Here is a 19,923-nt window from a genome sequence, read left to right as displayed (position 1 = left end):
CAATTTCCTACTTTGTCTCTGAATTCTTTCTTTGGCAAGAGTCTAAAACACTATGCAGAGATCTTAATCTGAATGCCCCACTATGCGTATTCTTTCCCCAGCTTTCAAAACAGGCCACAGCGTCCCTGTAGAGGTGCATAACCTGGGAGGAGCTTCCTATTCCCCTACAGTGTTATTCAAAAGCCAAGAAAGTAGGGTTGGGGGATGGTTCAGTCAGGAGAGAGCTTGCTGCACAGCCGGAGGACCTGAGTTCAGATCCCTGGACCCACGTAAGAAGTCAGGTGCTACATTCTTGATCGCAGTCCAAGCCCTGAAGAGATGAGCAAGGAAGCCCTGTGGGACTCAGTGGCCAACTGGTCCTACCGAATCAGTAATCAATGAGTGCAGGTTGTGTGAGAAACCCTGCAGTTCGTGGAGGACTCCAAAAGTCAAGGAGTAACTGAGAAAGGCATGCAGTGTCAACCTCTAGGCTCCACACACATGCATGCACACCTTCACACACTCACGCAAGCACACCTCCATACACACATGCGTGCACACCTTCACACACTCACGCAAGCACACCTCCACACACACATGCATGCACACCTTCACACACTCATGCATGCACACCTCCACACACACATGCATGTGCACTTCCACACACACATGCATGTACACACTAGCACATAGACACATAGATAAATGACACGAAGACAGCTAGTGTACCAAGTCATGGCACTAAGGAGACCTTAGTCACGAGCCACAGAAACATACAGTTTCCTCTTCTTCTGTATCATAAAGCACGGGACACTTCTATTCCCAAACATAAACAAGTGGAACTGAAAGAATTCCAAGAACTTTGGATTGTTGCTTCCTACAGAGCAAACCAATAATAAAATGCACAGACCTGTTAGGAGTTAAAATAGCTTGGCTGGCGCATAAATAAAACAAGTCATATTTATTTCAGAAACTAAGAGCCTATGCAACTACGATTTTAAAAGCTCAAACACAGCCCAGTAATTTCATTACACATTTTGCATTTTGACAATGTAAGTGGAATTAGAAAGAATACCCACAGCATTGCGGGGGGAGAAAAATCAAAGTATTATAGCGTACTTACATTATCTGGTGTGAAATGGACATCAAATGTAATAAGCATATTGTTCACCCCTGTTTTAAATATTATATTTAATTTAGGATACATAGAACACTGCCAACAGTTTACAAAGTACTTCTGCTCTGGACGTGAGCTGTCCTCCACAGATTCACGTATTTAATGGCTTCTCTCCAGCTAGTGGCACTGTTTTCAGAAGTTGTGGAATCGTTGGGAGGCAGGGACCTGCCTGAGGAAGTGAGTCTCTGGGGATGGGGTTTTAAGATTCAAAGTCCCACTCTCCCTGTTGAGATAAATAAATGCAGCCAAGCTCCTGCCATCTCAACGCAAGCTGCATCTGCCACCACGGCACTTGCCCCTCCATGATAAATGCACGCTCAGAGCATGAACCAATGGAACCCTTTCTACTGGAAGCACTTCTTGTTTTTTTGTTTGTTTGTTGTTTGTTTGTTTGTTTTTAAGACAGGGTTTTTCTGTCGCTTTGGAGCCTTTCCTGGAACTAGCTCTTGTAGACCAGGCTGGCCTCGAACTCACGGAAATCCACCTGCCTGCCTCCTGAGTGCTGGGATTAAAGGCGTGCTCCACCACCGCCTGGCTAACTTCTTGACGGGTGCTTGGTTGCAATGATAGGAAAGTAGCAAACTCGGACTATTGGTACCAAGAAACAGAGCTGTTTCTATGATATGCTGACCATGTTGGTCTCTAGGAGGAATGTGGAACAGTCAGAGGTGTTGTCTAAAGAAGTCCTACCATGCTGCAAGAACTGAACCGTCAAACAGTGGGAATGTGACAAACCAGACTGCCTACGGAAATGCGGATAGTAAGCAGGGAACCCATGAGGCTCCAGAGTAGACATTAAACCAGCCATTTTGTTACCTCCCAGTCATATCTCACTATTGTCCTGAATTCTAGTGAGGTTGAATCAACAACAACGGACGAATTTGTTTAGCGGAGTAAATTTCCAGCCAGCACAGCAAGCAGGCTATGGCGTGGTTATTCTTCACAGGCTTTAGTCAGTTTTACATATGGATTCCAAGCACAAAGTGGAGCAGGGAAATGGCACAAAAAGATAAACATGCGGTTAGTGAGGCCAGGAGCAGGAGCAGCATAAGGCTGCAGAGAAGGTGCTGCTCTCAGAGCACCTGTGGCTGAAGCTCACCCACTCACCCAAATGCTGAGGCGCTATGGGGCTGGGCAAACACCCTGATTGGCAAGGACTACTGTGAGGATGGGTGTGAGCTTTTGTCAGCCATAGATGGTTTTGAGGATCCAATGAAAGCAATGGGCCTATCTGCCCCACATTTTCTGGGAAAACACACATTGGTACTTACAGGAAGCATTGTATAACCCACATCATCCTTGGAGTCTAACCCTGCCTGTAGACCGTCCAAGGGCACACATGCCTGGTCCCTTGGTCTCCTGTGCCCAAAGCTAGGCTGTCTCCATTTAATAGTGATCCAGATGGGGCTCCGTTCTCCGCTGTTTTGGAAACCCCATTACAATGGTATGTTCACAGTTGTCTTCAACCACGTCTTGCTGTCTCTAAGGTGCATACCCTTCACCTGCCTTCACACTGGCATGGTTTTATCAAACAGCACTCTGAAGAGGTAGAGCCTGATAATCCAAGGGGAGGTTAAAGCTGTATGTTCAAGCTGCACAAGCCCTGCCTGTGGAAGAAGAAGTAAGGTTCGTCTTTAAAACAGACCAGAAGAAGGCTCTGGATCCCTGGGAGCTGGACATGCAAGTGCTAACGAGCTTCCTGGCCTTCGCTGGTGCTGGGACTAAACTTGGTTCCCCTGGAAGAGCAGCGACACACCCTTAGCCCTGAGCCATCTCTGTAGCCATGGCCAACTTCTGAAAGGTAAAAGACCAGACTCAAGGTAGGACCATGCATTTGTCCTAGATAGTTTCTTCAACACTGTGACCAAATTCCAGATAGGGTCAACGTAGAGTCATCTGGGCTCAGGGTTTAGAGGGGCATGCTCACTGTGGCCGGGAAGCAGGGCAGCAGTAGGGAGCAAGGTGGCTGCTCCCCTGCTCACAGTTAGGAGGAAGAGTGATGGATGCTGGTGCCCAGTCCCTCTTTTTGCTTTTTTTTCTTCAGCTGTCTAGGACCCAGGCCATAGTTTGGTGCTATTCATATTCGGGGAAGGACTTCCTTTCTCAGTTGAACCTCTCTAGACCACCCATTCAAACTCATCTAGAGTTGGGTTTTATAGTTGATTCCAAATCCAGGCAAGCTGACACAAAGATTAACCACCATAGTGAGTTCCTCTGTGGAAGTGCTGTCAAGCATTGGCTGGTTCAGTTGTCTGTTTACACACGCATTTATTGAGAGGATTGGTCAACTTCAAGCTCAGGAACCCTGAGGGGAGATATGGTCCTTCATCCAAATTAATGAGTTGAGTTTGGGGCTGGCACTAGGAAATCGCACTGCAGATATTTATTGCCTGAGACAGTGTTATTCTCTGTAATGATTAATTTTGGTTGTGACTTGATTGGATCAACTTAGAGATGCACCTCTTCTCCAGAGAAGCTGATACCTTCCAATGGAGGCACAGATATAAGGAGGTTCAAGGCAAGCGCTATTGGCTTTGCTTGCCTGCCCTTCCTCCTTGCTGGTGGGTGCATCTACTCTGATGCTGTCGCTTCTGCTGTCACCCTTAACTGACATCAAAACCCTAGTTTCTCTGGCCTTCCTACAAGCACTAAAGACCCACAGTTCTCCAGAAATCCCCCTAGGCTTCATCACCAGGTTGAGAATGATAAGCCATCTGGCCTTGGACTGAACACGTAACAAATTCTCCATCTCACTGCAGCATATGATTGGCTACTTAGGGAGCTGCAGTGTGTGTGTGTGTGTGTGTGTGTGTGAGAGAGAGAGAGAGAGAGAGAGAGAGAGAGAGAGAGAGAGAGAGAGAGAGAGACAGTTTGTGGCTTCTGTAAGGGGGAATGATTTCCTGAAACGCTAACTATGTCTACATAAAGTTTGGAACAAAACTGACTTTATCTATTTATACATGGACACAGTAGTTGAATCTCTGAAGATCGTATGCTCCTGGCTTTGCCATAAAACACTGAACAGGGCCCCGGCTTTCCCAGTGATCAGCAGGCAGAATGGAGGATCATCCCACAAGTGTGGAACAACACTCAACATTCTTTGCTCTACCTGCTAAATGCTAGAAGCACACCTATCCCTCCCCATTCCACCCCACCCCATTCCATCCCACCCACCCCAGTCCCCCTATCCCACCTCAGTCCCCACTCCACCCCAATCCCCCCATCACACCAATCATGACCCTACTAGGAAATGCTCCCATAAGATTTCACGTTCTCCTGGGAGTGAGAAGCTCTGAGGGAAGACTCTGTGCACCTTAGGAAAGAGTTTGGAATTTTGTTCTAAGTGCCCTGGAAAGTCACAGGAAGCTTTAATTCTGGGAAGAAAAAAATAAACGATTCACTTCCCTTTTCTTCATTTTCATGTGTGTGCGTGTGTGGTGTATATGGTGTGTATGTGTGTGTGTATGGTGTGTGAGTTTATGAGTGCGTGTGTATGGTGTGTATGTGGTGTGTATGGTGTGTGTATGTGTCTGTGTGTGTTGTGTATGGTGTGTGAGTATATGTGTATGGTATGTGTGTAGTGTATATGGTGTGTATGTGTGTATTGTGTGTGTGTGGTATGTATAGTGTGTGAGTGTGTATGGTATGTGTTTATGTGTCTCTGTGTGTATGTGTGGTACGTATGGTGTGTGAGTATGTGTGTATTGTGTGTGGTGTGTATACTGTGTGAGAGTGTGTGGTGTGTATACTGTGTGAGAGTGTGTGGTGTGTATAGTATATGAGTGTGTGTGTGTTTGTGTGTGGTATGTATGGTGTGTGAGTGTGTGTATAGTGTGTGGGATGTGCCTGTATATATGTGTGTGTTTATGTGTGTATATATGTATGTATGTACCTCAGGCTTTTTCTTTGGGGCCACCAACAATTCCCAAATCATGACATGGAAACTTATTATTTTTTTATACATGCTCAGCCTTAACTTAGGCTTGTTTCTTGCTAGCTCTTACAACTTTACCCGTTTTTCATTACCTACATTTTTTGCCTTGGGGCTTTTTACCTACCTTTCTCTTTTTCTTTCCTTCCTTCTTTCCTTTCTTCCTTCCTTCCTTCCTTCTTTCCTTCATTTCCTTTCCCTTTCTTTCTTTCCTTTCTCTCTCTCTTCTCTCTTTCTTTCTACCTTACTTTCACCATTTCTCATGTCTGGCTAGCAGCTGCCTGGCTTCTGGCCCAAGCATGTCCCTCTTTTTCTCCTTCCTCCTTCTTTATCAAGTCTAGATTGTCTAGATTTCTCCTCCTATTTATTCTCTCTGCCCACCAGCCTGGCCTATCCCTCTCCTGCCTACCTATTGGCCATTCAGCTTATTATTAGACCAATCAGGTGCCTTAGGCAGGTAAGGTGAAACAAATGCAATGCATCTTTATATAATTAAATAAATGCAGCAAAACGAATGTAACACAGCTGTACACAGTTAAATATTCTGCAGTATAAACAAATGTAACACATCTTTGCCTGATTAAAGTAATATTCCACCTGTGTGTGTGTGTGTGTGTGTGTGTGTGTGTGTGTGTATACATGTGTGCGTGCTCAGTGGCCAGAAGTTGACATTCACTCTGAATCACCAAAATGGCTAACCTCACTAGCCAGTTTGTTTTGGGGAGCACTTGTCTCTCCCTTCCTATTCTGAAATTTCTGGCCAGCTGCCACATGCACCAAGCACTGTTGTGGGACTGGAGGGTGAGAACGCCCACCGACACTTTGGAGCTGTAATCACTTTAACTGCTGAGCCTTCCCCAAGCCCTGGAGACCACGTGAGGAGTTTGTTTGTTTGTTTGCTTTTGAGGCAGGGTCTCACTGTGTAGCTCTGGCTGTCCAGGAACTCACTCTGTAGCCCAGGCTGGCCTGCCTCTGCCTCTGGAGTGCTGAATTAGAGGTGTGCACCACACAGTGACTTCCCGTGAAGATTTCAGTGAAGTTGAGGGAAGTGCACAGGGAAGCAGCACAGATTCCAGTGAGGGTTCAGATCAGGGTTTCCACTTTTCTCTTCACATCCTTTGTACCAGAGAAATTTCATGGTCCCCTAGGTAAATAGATATACGAAATAAGGCCGACAAATTAAATATTCACTGAAAAAAGAAATTTGTGTTAAAGCCATTCTTTACTGTGGTATGTTTTTACTGTTTATTAATGACAAAACAAATTTGCATACTGATGAGAAATTTGGTTATTTTTACCTAAAAAATTAAATGTGGCAGAATATTTGATATTGCTGGATGTGGGATATCTCCAAAGGATTTCAAAGTTGATCAATATTTTGCTTTTATAACAGCAAAGTCTGAGGACCATTTTGTATCAATACATAGTACAAGATGGAGGAATATATTTAGAGTATTCTGGAAGTTGTACATCCCATCATAATCTCAGGCCAAAATTTATTAAACAATTATTTATATGGGACTTAGTCAGCATCTCAAACAGCAATTTTAGAATCAAATATTCTTATACAATACATCCCAAAGATACTTAGATTTAATGAAAGAGTAAAATTATTTAGTGTTTGTTTTCTGTAATTAAAGCACTATGTTTCTGTAAGAGCAGGAAGCTGTAGAGTAAAAGCAAGGCAATTAAATACCGCACAGTCGCTTTGACAGGAGCTTAGGTGTTGCAGCACGTGGCCTGTACTATGTAAAGTGTGAATGTTTTGTGGTCTGAACCAAGGATGCGGTGAAGTGAAGTCACGTGATGCCTTGATGCCTTAAGCATTCGACTTTGAATTAATTTTTGATCACTGCACATTTACAAACCCTTTACTGATGCCAATTTCTTGTAACCCGCACATTCGTTGTGTGACCACCTATATATGGTTGATACCTACGATTTAAGAAGCCATGGTGGGGGCAAGAGATGATGCCACCTCAGCTAAGGTGGGAGAAGTAGATCTGAAAGGAAATGGATGTACTGCTGAGGATGGGTGCAGGGTGGAGGCAGAGGGACTTTCGGTGGTTTGGAGGTCGGATTGCAAAGCCCAGCATCTGCTCTATGTGCTATGGTACAGCCGTGAGCCTGAAAAGAGGCCTGGAGATTTAAACACACACACAGACAGAGACACGGGGGACACGGGTCATCCTTGAAACAAGAATGCCAAGAATGCCCACTTTATTGTACTCAGGGGCAGCTCATATAGTGCTCTGGCCACGCCCCAGCTCTCGGGATCTTTCAGCTCCTGTCTCACGCTCAGCGCAGCTGCAAACACAGGAAAACAATTTGTTTTGCTGGGGGCAGTTGCAAGCAAGTTGTTTACAGGAAATTCAGGGTCTGGGAGTCCCCAGCCCCCAACATGGAAAGAGTGTCTTTATCAGTTGGTATATGACACTGGCTTGTAGTGACCAGGAAAGGGAAGATCACGCGGGGGTGAGAGCAAGGTGGGAGTTCAGCTGATGACACAGGTCAGGAGAGAAATGTGAACACGGATCCACAGGTTCCTGAAAGGTGCGGCTGGAGACCCATCCAGGGACCAGCAGTGCACAGGAGGCATTCTGAGCCCTGGGACTGAAGATTGCAGGTCACATTGGAAGGGTGAGAGGATGGAGAGAAGGGCGGGCAGGACAGAGCCTTGGGGACCCTGTCCTATTAAACAAAGCACTTCTCTATTAATTATTCCATTAAGAGGAGCACTGACATTTCACACATTAATTTTAATGGGAATATTTAATGATTGATGACACTAGTTTTGGCTTATGGGTAAAAATTTTGAAACTAATTATACTCATTTATCAAAGCATGAGGATGTATTCCTTTATGTATTTCAAACTATTTCCCAATGCAGAGTATGGATATAATAATAATAGTGTGCTATAAAGTAGTAATTAATGTTTGCATTAAGGACAGCCTCAGACAGAAGGTCTGGGCTCGCGTTCTCATGAAAAGTGGCAGTTGAGGTTCAGTAGTCAACATTTATTTATCACTTACAGCACAAGACTGGGGCTTCTCAGTTTAAAAGACACTTTCATATTTTCTAAGGAATTTGATGAATACCATTTTCTAAGTCAAAGAAAATTCACAAACTTAAACCTAGGCATAACTGCCACGCTGTATGCACAACCTTAATATTTGAACTCGAAAGTGACTACAGGAAATTTTCAGAGGGGCGGAGGGGGAGAGAGAGAGAGAGAGAGAGAGAGAGAGAGATCTCCAGGTATAATAATGTAGCTACTATTAAAGCTATTGAGCATGTAATAGATATGGCCAACAGGATTTAATTATTCCTAATCTTCACAGCATTCACAAAGGAGGGGGTCCTTTTGTTCATATAGAAAACACAGCTGCAATAGTGCAACAGATCTGGAGAACTTTCCAGAAAGCACTCAGGAGGAAGTGCAGGAGCCGGGATCCGATGCAGGACTCAGAACCTTTTCTCCTCCCCTTCCACACTCGGTGCAGTCTCCTAAGAGACAGAAGCTGGAGTCTGGAATAAATATAGAACCCTTCCCCCACTTTGAAGATAGATTAATGTCATAATTCATTGATACTGGAGTCGTGCTGCTTTGAACTTTAAAGCACTTTACTGTCATACACGAATTAGCTTTAAAGAAATGCCTGAGTAATGTTACACTTACTGCTTACACTAAAGCAGAATTACACAGCCTATAAATGTTAAATCCACTTACATTGTCTCCTTCCTCCAGGAAAGCAGGTCCTACGCTGACCGAAGTTTCTAACTCTGTTTAGGCAAGAGCCAAGTTCAGGATGGGCTAAGAGCATTGGTAGGGACAAGTTAATAGATCTCACCAGACACCAGTGGGTTATTTATATACGATGACTGGTGACGGCAGACTGTGGTGTGTATGTAGGCAGTCGCCCATGGCAGAGCAGCTGCTAGATCACCTAGTTACGGGTCACACACTTCCAGAAGCAGAATAGAAGACTTCCATGTCCTGACCAGAGGAGGTCAGATTACACAACCAAAATAAATCCTTGCCTACAGAGGGAGAGTGAGAATTTGGGACGTAGAACTGCAGAGGGGCGAATGGTTTAAGGGATGGGGAAGGCGACACACACACAGGCTGCAGACTGCAAATTCGGTGAGGGGAGAGATGAGCGGAGCCCGAGAGACTGCAGTTCTGGGGGTTTGGCTGGTCGACTCTGAAGCCGACAGTGGCAGCTGCTAGCATGGGGTGTAGTGGAGTGTCTCTGCTCAGGATTGATCCAGGTGTTCTCCCTAGCATCCACAAGGCTGCAGTTTCATCTCCCAAACCATGTAACCAGGGAAAGGTGGCCCACATCTGTAACCCCAGCATTCGGAAGGTGGAGACAGGAGGATCAGAAGTTCAAGGTCATCCTTAGCCACACAGTGAGTTTGTGGCCAGTCTTCTGCAATACATAAATAACTCACTTTAAAAAAAATATTTTAGGAGTTGTTAATACTTAGTCTTCATGTTCAACTTAATGGGATTTGGAATCACCATGGTAATGAATCTCTGGGCATGCCTGTGAAGGTTATCTCCCAATTAGGTTAATTGGGAGACCCACCTTAAAGGTGGACAGCAGCATCCATGGGCTGGGGTCCTCAACTGAATAAAAATGAGAAAGTGAGCCGAGCACCAGAATTCATTGCTCTCTGCTTTCTGCCTCGGGCTCCTGTCACCAGGCCTTTCCCACCATGATGGACTAAGACTTGGAGCTATGAGCCGCAAACCCTCTTCTCTCAAACTGCTTTCTGCAAGTGTTTGACCACAGCAATGAGACTAAGTCAGGCATGGTCGTAGGATGATGAAGACAAGCAATACAGCGACACAGGCATCCTCCCTACGAGGGTCAGGGTTGCCGTTTGCTTGAATTTCCCCAGGACTGCTTTATCAACCTCAACTCTATGGTGCAGAACAATTCTGTTTTCTGTCAATTATGTTTTAAATAAATGCTGATTGGCCAGTAACCAGACAGAAGTATAGGCAGGATAACCAGACAGGAAGTAGAGGTGGGGCAATGAGAACAGGAGAATTCTGGGAAGGAGGAAGCCCATTCCTCCCCAGCCTGTCCTTACACGGAAGAAGGAAGATGTGACCTGCCCTGTTGAAAAAGGTACCGAGCCATGTGGCTAATATAGATAAGAATAATGGGTTAATATAAGTTATAAGAGCTAATATAAAGCCTGAGCTAATGGGCTAATCAGTTTATCATTAATATAGACTCTCTGTGTGAATTTTCTTTGGGGTTTACTGGCTGTGGGAACTGGGCAGGACAGAAACCCCAATGAGCAGCCCCTCACGTTACAGCTCTAGGCACTTGACCACATTCTTATCCTTTGATGCTTGGCTTCAGCTGTGAAAATGGATCAGCAGCAGGCCAAGTGCCCACCTCAGCGATGCACACAACACTTCCCGAGGCTGTGCGGTTTGCTCACTAGTGGGCTCCTTCCTCCTGCAGCAGCTGCTCTGACTTGCCCGCCTTCAGCTCAGCCTTCACCCACTCCTGTGGGTGGCTCGCCAGGGAGACAGATAGTCCACAGCTGTGCTCACAGCACCTGTCCCAGCACAACCTTTCTTCCTGTGCTCATCTTCCAGCCGCCATTTTCTTCCCCATCTTTGTCTCTTCCTCACCAAAAACTTGAACTCAGATATGTGGCTTCCACTCCTTTCAGCTCAGACTCCAAACCTTTACACATAGATTATGTACCACAGCTGCCCTGTCCCCAATGCTTGGTTAATTGTCAGCCTCACAAAATCTAAAATTACCTGGGAGGTGGGCACATGAACATATCTGTGGGGGACTGTGTTCACTGAGGTGGAAAGACATGCCCACTTGTAAGATGAGGCCAACAACCAGCTAAAACCGGTTGTGGCTGCCTGGGAGGAACCCCCTTGGTAACTTCCCCTTGAGTCAATCGGGAGCCTACCTTGGAACCTGGAGACTGATGGCGCCATGACATCAGATGACTGGAGCCAATGAAGGAGAGACAGCACAGCGTTCCAGAAGATTGCGTCTCCTGAGTCCTGGAAGGGCGATCTCCTAACACCTGCAATAACTGCCGAGTCTGCTCTGCCTCGCGCCTGACTCTCCGAGTCTGTGGTAGCAGGAGGCAAGGGACACCTATTGTGGGCAGCTTCACTCCCTGGCTGGGAGCCTGGATTATATGAACAGAGAAAGGGAGCTGAGCTACAGCATTGCCTGCATGGCCTCTGATCCTGGTTGTGGATGCCATGTAACCAGTGGCTACAAGCTATTGCCTTGACTTTCTCGTGATGATGGATTCACTGGACTGTGAGTTGAAATAAGACCTTTCTCCCATAAGATATTTAATCATTGTATTTTATCACAGTGATTGGAAAAGAAGCAAACAGATACCCAAAACTCACAGGTCAGCAATGGCTTTGTAATTCCTGTTTATTCTCAGGCCTTGCCCTTCTGTCTTGTATTGGCCCTTTTGTAAATCAAACCATGTTCACAGAAACCCTGCTTTCTGTGGTTCTTCTCTGTTCCTTTCTGGGGTCCTTCTGTGGAGTTGCATAGTGGGCGCATGTCTGATCCTCAAGTGATCTCGTCAATCTTGGGGCTAGAATCATCGGAGGTAAAAAATTCCTATTGTTTAGTCTAATGTACCCAAGATCATTAGTGGCATGGCTCCTGTCTGCCTACACTACACTTACTGGACCCAGATGCACCTCCATCTCCTACTTGAACTTGGCCATTGTGTGTTTTGTACCCACTCTTTCTCTCACCAATCTTTTGCCTGTATAATCTCTAGCTAGCATGCAGACAGTGCAGCGGCATCTCCAAGAACTAGAGTGCATTTTTAGGGGTCAAACCAAACAATAAGCGCACCACAGGCACTTCTGATCTGACTCTTCTACCTAGACATTTCTCCGATTATCCAAATGTTCAACTTCCTCTGTAAAACCTTTATCTATCTTCAACAAAATTCAACCTGATTTCTTCTCATTTTCTTCTTATTTTGCGGTAAGTTTATGTTTACACCAGGCGACTTTGGACAAGGTAGCTGAGCTTGTCTATATTTTAAAAAAAATGATGTGTAGTTTTGATCTTAAACATCACTGTCGTATGACCTTTTCCGGGGGAGGTGTGCACACACGTCTTCTTACCTCAGCGAGGGAACCAACGACAGGCAGAATGTCTCTAGTCACATCAAGTTTGGGGAAGCAGTGAGTCCAGTGTGCTTATTTACAGGACGTCATGAGAGGTTACTTAGAGGAACACGGGTAACCAGTAAACAGTCACATTCCTGAAGCCTCACCCCATGGTGGAAGACTCCCATGGCTGCGTAGATGGGGTCGCTTGACTTCAGTAGCCTTCCACATTCTATCCCTACTCAAGCAGCAACCAAGACCACGTACAACTTGGGCAGAATTACCTAAAGCTGGGAATGGAGGGTCAGGAAGGAGTGGCTAAAACCTCAGGAGGTCTGAGGACTCTTCACGCTCTAAGAGAGAACATTACAGACCTGACTTTGAGAGTTTCTTGCAGGCAGTCAGGGCTTAAGGTGGTAATGGCTGTTATGCTCGGAGGACAACATTTCAGAACAGCCACTCAGTGGTCTATTGTGTCAAAGACTTAGCTTGCAGAATTGTGCTATCAGGAGATGGGGAAGATTTTGAGAGGTGGGAATTAGTTGGAGGTCTTTGGGCCACTGGGTGGGTGTGCTTTCAAAGGGATAGTGGGCGACACCAATCCCACATCTCCCTTGCTGCTCAGCCACGAGGTGAGCAGTTAGTTCATTTCTGCCCAATGCTCCTGTAATGACACACTGCTTGCTCTCTGTCCCTGACAGAGGTCTGAAGACAATGGGTCTGCCTTATCAAGTCATGAATCACCTCCACACTGAGGTAAGAATAAACTGCTTCTCTTTACACACCGGCCATCGTAATCATTTATTTCAGCAAAGGACAGCAAGAGCTGGGGTGGAGCAGTATCTCCTACGTTGTTGTGAGGAAGAGAACTGAGGTGGGGATGCTCCTGGCCTGGTGCCCACGGCAGAGACCTGGGTATGTGTAACCTGCCAGCATCCTCCCGGTAGTCCATAGGCTCCTGTGGACAGGATCCGATTCTTACTCTTTTAAAGGCAATGCAGCTGAATCAAAGCCCTTTCCCAGGCAGATTTAATCATTTACTGAGGAGTTCTAAGAGCTTAGCATATGTTCAATTCATCTCTGGATGACCCAGTGAGGTGAGTGTTACCATCTCCATCTTACAGACGAGAGAGCATGTGCACGAAGGGCAGGGACTCCGCTGGTGAGGCCAGGGCTGGAGCTCCAATTCTGTCACATGCCGGAGGTGGCAGGGCCAGGGCTCTCACTGCTGTTCATCTCGGCTACCGAGTATCAGAAAACCCTTCACATCCCCTTTGTCATTTTTTTGAGCTTCAACTGTTTTCTTGTAATCTAGACAAACAGTTGCTTTGATTTTTCTCATTCCTTTAACAAAATATTCCCAGACTTGCTCATTAACATCCTATGGCAGATGAGAATGCGTTTTCATTAAGATTTTACTAGAATTGCATATAATTGCCCTTAAGGAAGAAAGGCCTTTTTAGACACCACACGGCACACCCCAGGGTCTTCATCTAGTAGGTCTCAATGGACGGGATGATCTTTGTGTTTTATCCAGCACATTTTCAAGGCACCAATAGTGCAATACCAACTCACTAACTGCCCAACAATCACCCAAGGAACTCAAGAACAGCGAAAGCGACTTTCCACCAGGAAAGGGGAGAACTCTTGAATTGAGCTCTATATTTTCAGACAATCTCCAGTTATAAATCATTCTTAATGGCAACTTTTATTTAATTCCCATTTGCTTTTTTCATGGATAGATGGTGTGTGGATGTGCTATGTGTGTGCACACATCCATGTGGAGGCCCAAGACTGATGGCAGGGATCATTTTTGATGAATCTTCTACCTTATTCTTTGAGGCAGGGTCTCTCAGCCAAACCTAGAGCTCACGGATATGGCTGGTGTCCGTGTCAACTGGCTCAAGAGAGCCTGTCTCTGCCTTCTCAGGTAGGCTTGGGTGATGGGGTAAACTCTGATCCTCACATTTGGCCTCTACCTGCTGGGCCCTCTCCCCAGTCCAGTTTAATAATAATAATAATAATAATAATAATAATAATAATAATAATAATAATAATAATAAAGAAACCAAAGATCTATCTTACTTGTCACCGGATCCTGGTCACTGGCACAAGGAATGATATAGGCTAATGGAAAACACAGACTACAGAAGGTCCAAGAAAAGGCAGCTCCTGTATGTGTGACACATTTTTAGGGTATTCATAACTTTAGCTGAATGATCCCTGGCTCAAGTGTGTGACTTAATCAACAAGCATGGAGAGGCCCACAGAAGCCAAGTGGCCCAGCAAAGACAAACAGGACACAGTCACAGCGTAAGTCTCCTGGCCCAGGCTTTCTCTGCTTGCCACTGATGGTTTCAGAGGCAACGACAAGAAGCAGAAATCTGGTCCCGGTCATTGCTGATGGGGATACGTTTTGTAGTTTCAGTGGGTGGGGAGTAAGACATTCTAAAGTAGACTTCAAGTGGTGAGGGGCAACAGATCCTAAAATTTTGGGGTTGTGTACCAAGTCCAGGAAAGAACGTGAGGTGAAACAGTGGCATTTATGTGACTAGGAAATATAGCAACCTCAAATTGTTGCTTTTTCAAACAAATTTCTAAAAATTTCCTCGGTGGGAGAGAGATCAACACGTTATCCCAGTAAAACTGCACAAAGGCCGCCATGTTCTCCTGTGCAGTCTTGGTTCTCGGCCCACACTGGCTGTATTCTCCCATGGCCACCCTACACGTGTGCCTTCAGTTTGGTAGCCTACACTTCTGGTTAACTAAGGGTGTCCATCAGTAACTGTGCTGCCGAAGTTCCTTACAATAAACAGCTTACCCATCTGTGGGTTGGTGAGATGGCCCAGCCCAGGGACCTGTTTGACCTTGAAACTCCCATCATGGAGGGGGGACCAGCCCCACCAGCTACCTTCTAACCTGAATGGTCACACCATGGTACATACCCCTCTCTCAAAAAAAATGTTTAAGTTTACACATTTAGATTTTACTGTTTTTTTTTTCTTAACCCCCCCCCCCACCAGTTTTATGGTCCCTTTCTCTTCTGATTTTAAATCACTCTGATTTTTTAGGAAGTCAGGTTCCTTGTCTTCACGTTACTATTTGAGCTTTTTGTATCTGGCAGAGAGTACTCAAAAGAGCACCCGGTCTTACTGATCTAAAATTTTAACATGCAAAGAAAGAAAATGACACATTTTTAATCAAAGTAAGCAATAATGACAGGTTTATTTAAATTTTTCCAGTAGAGAAAACCCGCTAGAGCTGGAATAAAAGGTGCTCAATGAATAAGAGCAGAGGAGAATAGAAAAATTAGCAGAAGAAAACAAAACCAAACAGTACAAAAAAACAAAACAAAATAAAAACATTTGAAATGGATTCCAATAGGGACCTTCTTTAAACCTGTGCAGAGTGAAGAGCACTACTAGGTTTGGCAAACAATTTATCTGGAAATTAAAGCCTATGTCTGTATTGTAAACTCCATAAAAAACTGCTCAGTAAGTTCAAGCTTTCCATGTCCTGGATACTGAAACACACAGCCAGCAGATCTGCAAATAAAAGGAATTATTCATTTGCTCTTGCAGTTACAGGAATCAACCAGCTGCTTAACTGCCTTGTGGAGCAGATGAGATAGAAGAAAAGATGAAAGTCAGATAAAACTCTAAAAAAACTGAAACACAGCAAATTCAGACACCAGTTTGTTCATCTGAGGCGACAAACTGAACTCTATGGTGTAGTCTATATTTGCGGCTGTCATTTCCTCCCCCACCCCAACCCTCAAATGCTTTCTAGATCCACTAGCCATTTGATATTCATAACCTCCAAATACTTTGTACACACATGTAGCAAAGAGCCCACACCCGACGACATCCTGGCAGCAGTAGTGAGCATACAGTTTTAGAAAGACTATTATGTATGTCATAGATTAACCGTTACTTTAAAAACAAACACAACCCCATTCATTTCTAAACAAATAGTTTTAAAATATGACGAAAGCCCACGAGAAGATGATTTGGTGTGGGTTCGGAACCTGATGAAAAGCACACTTCAGAAAGGCTGACTATTCACGTAACGTTCTGCCAAACACTCCAAACAAAAGGACTGCGTAGGAGCGCTCTTTTTCTTCTTCTCCTAATAGATATTTGTCCCTGGCTGGGCCATCCCTTTTTTAACTATAGACAAAAGTCCTGCTAAAAGTCAGCATTTCAGCTGATTACACAACAGGGTGTCATGATGTAAACCAAACAGGTTCTTGACGTCAACAGCACTTTACCAAGGTCTGTCACCTTCTCAAGCCAACAGTTGGTCACAGAGATCAAGTATTATCAAGGCTCCTTGTCAGGTCTTCATTCCGTCTGACATATCCATCCTTCAAGTACATGCAAGGCTCAACAGTTTGCAAGACACAGAGCCCGAGGCCCTTTAAGACACCGATGAAATAGGATTGTGAGGCGAACCCATCTGGGTAAGAACTTTATCCAGCCACTGGAGAGGGCCATGCAGGTGTATCTCAATCCAGCAGGGGGTGCTAGTAACATCCTGCCTGTGGTATTCAGCTCCCCAACCCTAGGAAAAGGAAAACACAGAATCATCAACTCCCTTATCTGGGTGGCTCAACCTACTAAGTAAAAAAGATCACACAGTCAGTCATGGAATTCTGTCTGGACTCATGGCTATGGGCCACGAGAAAAACAAACACACCACAAATGAATGGGTAATTTGGTCGGTAATTTTTGGCGATGGACATTGACCACTGAAAGTCCATTCGAGAACCTCAGAATACCCATTTTGTCTAGTGGGGTGGCACACATCTTTAATCCAGCATTTGGGAGGCAGAATCAGGCAGATCTCTGTGAGTTCCAGGCCAGAAAGAGCCTTGTTTCAAATAAATAAATAAATAAATAAATAAATAAATAAATAAATAAATAAATAAATAAATACCTGCTAGTCTTGGGCAATCAAAAAATTTAGCTATATTCAATAGTTGTTTGAATAAAGATATTTTAAATATTTCCCACTACATTTTTATGTTAATACTTTATTTATTTATACTTTTAAAACATGTTCTTACTATGTAGTCCTGGCCGGCCTAAACTCCCAGGCTGCCCTCAAACTCAGAGCTTACCTGTCTGATTCCTTGGCACTGGAATTAAAGGTATGTGCTATCAAACGTGGCTTAATTTTTCTTAATATTTTAAAATTTGTGTATATATGTACATGCTTGAGTATGGCTTTAACTATGAATGTAGTATCTGTGGAGTCCGGAAAGGAGTTGGATCCCCTAAAGCTGAAGTTACAGGCTGTTGTGAGCCACCTCAGCTAGATGCTGGGAACTGAACCCAGAACCCCTGTAAGAGTACTACACCCTTAACTGAGCAATCTCTTGCCCCTTTATCTGTCTGTCATGTCTGGAGAGGACACAGATCAACACCGGCTGTCTTTCTCAATCACACTCCACTGTATTTTCTGAGATGAGGTCTCTCGCTGAGCCTAGGGCTTTTGCCAATCAGGCTAGACTGGCCAGCTGGAAAATCCTACCTGACTCCTACACTGGATTCCATACAGGACTGCACCCAGCTTTCTGTTGTTGCCGCATGTATGTGTGTGCGTGCGTTCTCTCCAGAGAGAGAACCACTCTGGGAAGCTGGGTTTCTCTTCTCCCCTTTATACATGTTGTGTAGCAATTTCTTCAAGGATACAACCTTCTGTCTTAGAGGGAAGCTCCATAAATGCCAAATGTTCTAAGGGAAAGTGAAACATTCCACCCTACTTAGGCAAACTCCTTAAAACTCAGGAAGCAAACAACTCAAAAGCTTGAGGACGTCCCCGAAACTGACCAGATTCACTAGCCCTCTTCCTCCCCAAGCTGATATGAGCAGTAAGGACTGCTGAGACACTCAGGTCAGCTGGGCTGCCTGAAAGACAGGCTGGGCAAACTGTCTAGAAGAGGCGCACACCGACTGAGTTGGGAAAAGACACACTCCAGTCTGCTGAACTGTCTGCATATTACATAGCGACTTAGCTGTCTTTAAGTCATTTCTGTTTCTCTAAGTAATCCCAATACAACTCAATGGCTCACAAGCTGGACTTCAGAGGTATCATCCATACTTTGCTCTCACTGGTCCCCTATCTGGAGCGAGCCGATGTTTGTTCATGGACTTCAGAGGTATCCATCCATACTTTGGTCTGTATTGGTTCCCTATCTGGGGTGAGCAGACGTTTGTTCATGTCGCCCAAAGAACAATGTCATACAACATGCTTCATGGAGACGGAACTCGGGTGGCCAAGCAGTGCAGTGAGTGCCTCTACCCACCAGGTCATCTCACCCTGGCAGTTTTTAATTTTTGAAATGGATGCTGGGGATTCAAATTCAGGTACTTACAGTTGCATGGGAAGCATTTCACTGACTGAACAATCTCCTTGGCCCCCATCTATTTTTCTTTCAGACAGGGCCTGAAATTCACAACATAGTCCCAGCTGGTTGCAAACCTGTGGCTCCTTTGGTCGCAACCTCCCATGTGCTGGGATTACAGATGTGGGCTTCCATGCTTGGTTCCCTTCTAACCATTTCTGTGACACTGGGAATGAAACCCAAGGCCTCTCACAAGCTAAGCAACACACATCACACAGACATCCCCAGCCCTGTTAAAGCTATCATTAAATTCTCCCTTTACAAATATGGTAAAGGTGATGTCAGACAGACTGATGTTTCTTCCCCACTCTGGCAGATTAAATTCTACCTGTCAACAGCACAGACCTGCTCATCTTCCAGTCTCAAGTGAAACAGACAGGAGAACAGTTCTTCCGAGACCTGGTTACTGCCTTGAAGCAATAGGTTGTCCTTCATCTAGCCAAGAAGGTGGCTTTCTCCACAGCTTCAGAATGACTAGTTAGGACAGTAATGCTCCACAGAAGTCACCATGGAAGCCAGGTGGCAGGATGTACCTGTAATCTTAGCACTAGTGGGAAGCTGAGGCAGGAGGATGGCGACTTCAGGGTCAGTCTGGGCTACACTGAGCTTGAGGCTAACTGGAATACACAGTGAGACTCTGTCTTAAGTTGAAAAACAAACAGCGGTGTTGGTGTGAGTGATAAAAAACTCCAAGTTTCCATTTCATCCTTGCTGAAAGCAGTAGCACCTTCTCCAGCAGTTTTAAAGATTACGTCTGACTATGAGAACTCTGAAGACAAAACTGGGGCACATGAATTCCACCCATATATGTATGTGCATGTAGGTCCCTGGGCTTGGAGAGTCAACGGCAACACGGTAATACAGGTCTGTCTTGCAGACACTGGGGTCTCTGAAGGCAGGTGCTTACCATCCGACCTCTGACCAGGACGGCCAACAGTATGAGGCAGAAGCGCTACACTCTCTGAGTCAAACTGATTTGGGTTTTTCAGATAGGGAGGAATTGGTTTTTAACATTCATAAAGTAAAACTTTTTATTAACACCCAAAGTCATCTCAAAAACAACACGAGGTGGCCTATGACGTCAGTAAGCTGCTCTGCAGCGTTCCTCCAGGACGCCAGAGGCCAGGCAGAGCCAGGCTCCCTCACGGCAGCGCAGAGCTACAGAAAGTCTGCCGTCAGCACACACTCTCCTGTTGTGTGAGGACGGCTATGCTACAGCTACCGAGCTTTAAAAACATTTATTATTTATGCGGATGTGTATGCGGGTACCCACGGAGGACAG

General features: G+C 45.1%; 1 protein-coding gene across 1 annotated transcript in view; it reads right to left on the bottom strand.

The window, feature by feature from the left end:
- Nucleotides 1-15,425: 15,425 nt before the first annotated feature.
- The window catches only part of Smad1 (SMAD family member 1), a 61,601-nt gene continuing 57,103 nt past the window's right edge, over nt 15,426-19,923 (bottom strand). Inside the window, exon 7 of the mRNA XM_048450255.3 lies at nt 15,426-16,795. Coding sequence (XP_048306212.1) covers nt 16,652-16,795 — 144 coding nt within the window. The 3' untranslated portion in view covers nt 15,426-16,651. The remainder of the gene's footprint in view (nt 16,796-19,923) is intronic.

The sequence above is a fragment of the Myodes glareolus genome, chromosome 22 (assembly GCF_982192425.1).
Source record: "Myodes glareolus chromosome 22, mMyoGla1.1, whole genome shotgun sequence".
Lineage (NCBI taxonomy): Eukaryota > Metazoa > Chordata > Mammalia > Rodentia > Cricetidae > Myodes > Myodes glareolus.
This window is presented reverse-complemented; position numbering and strand designations above follow the sequence as displayed.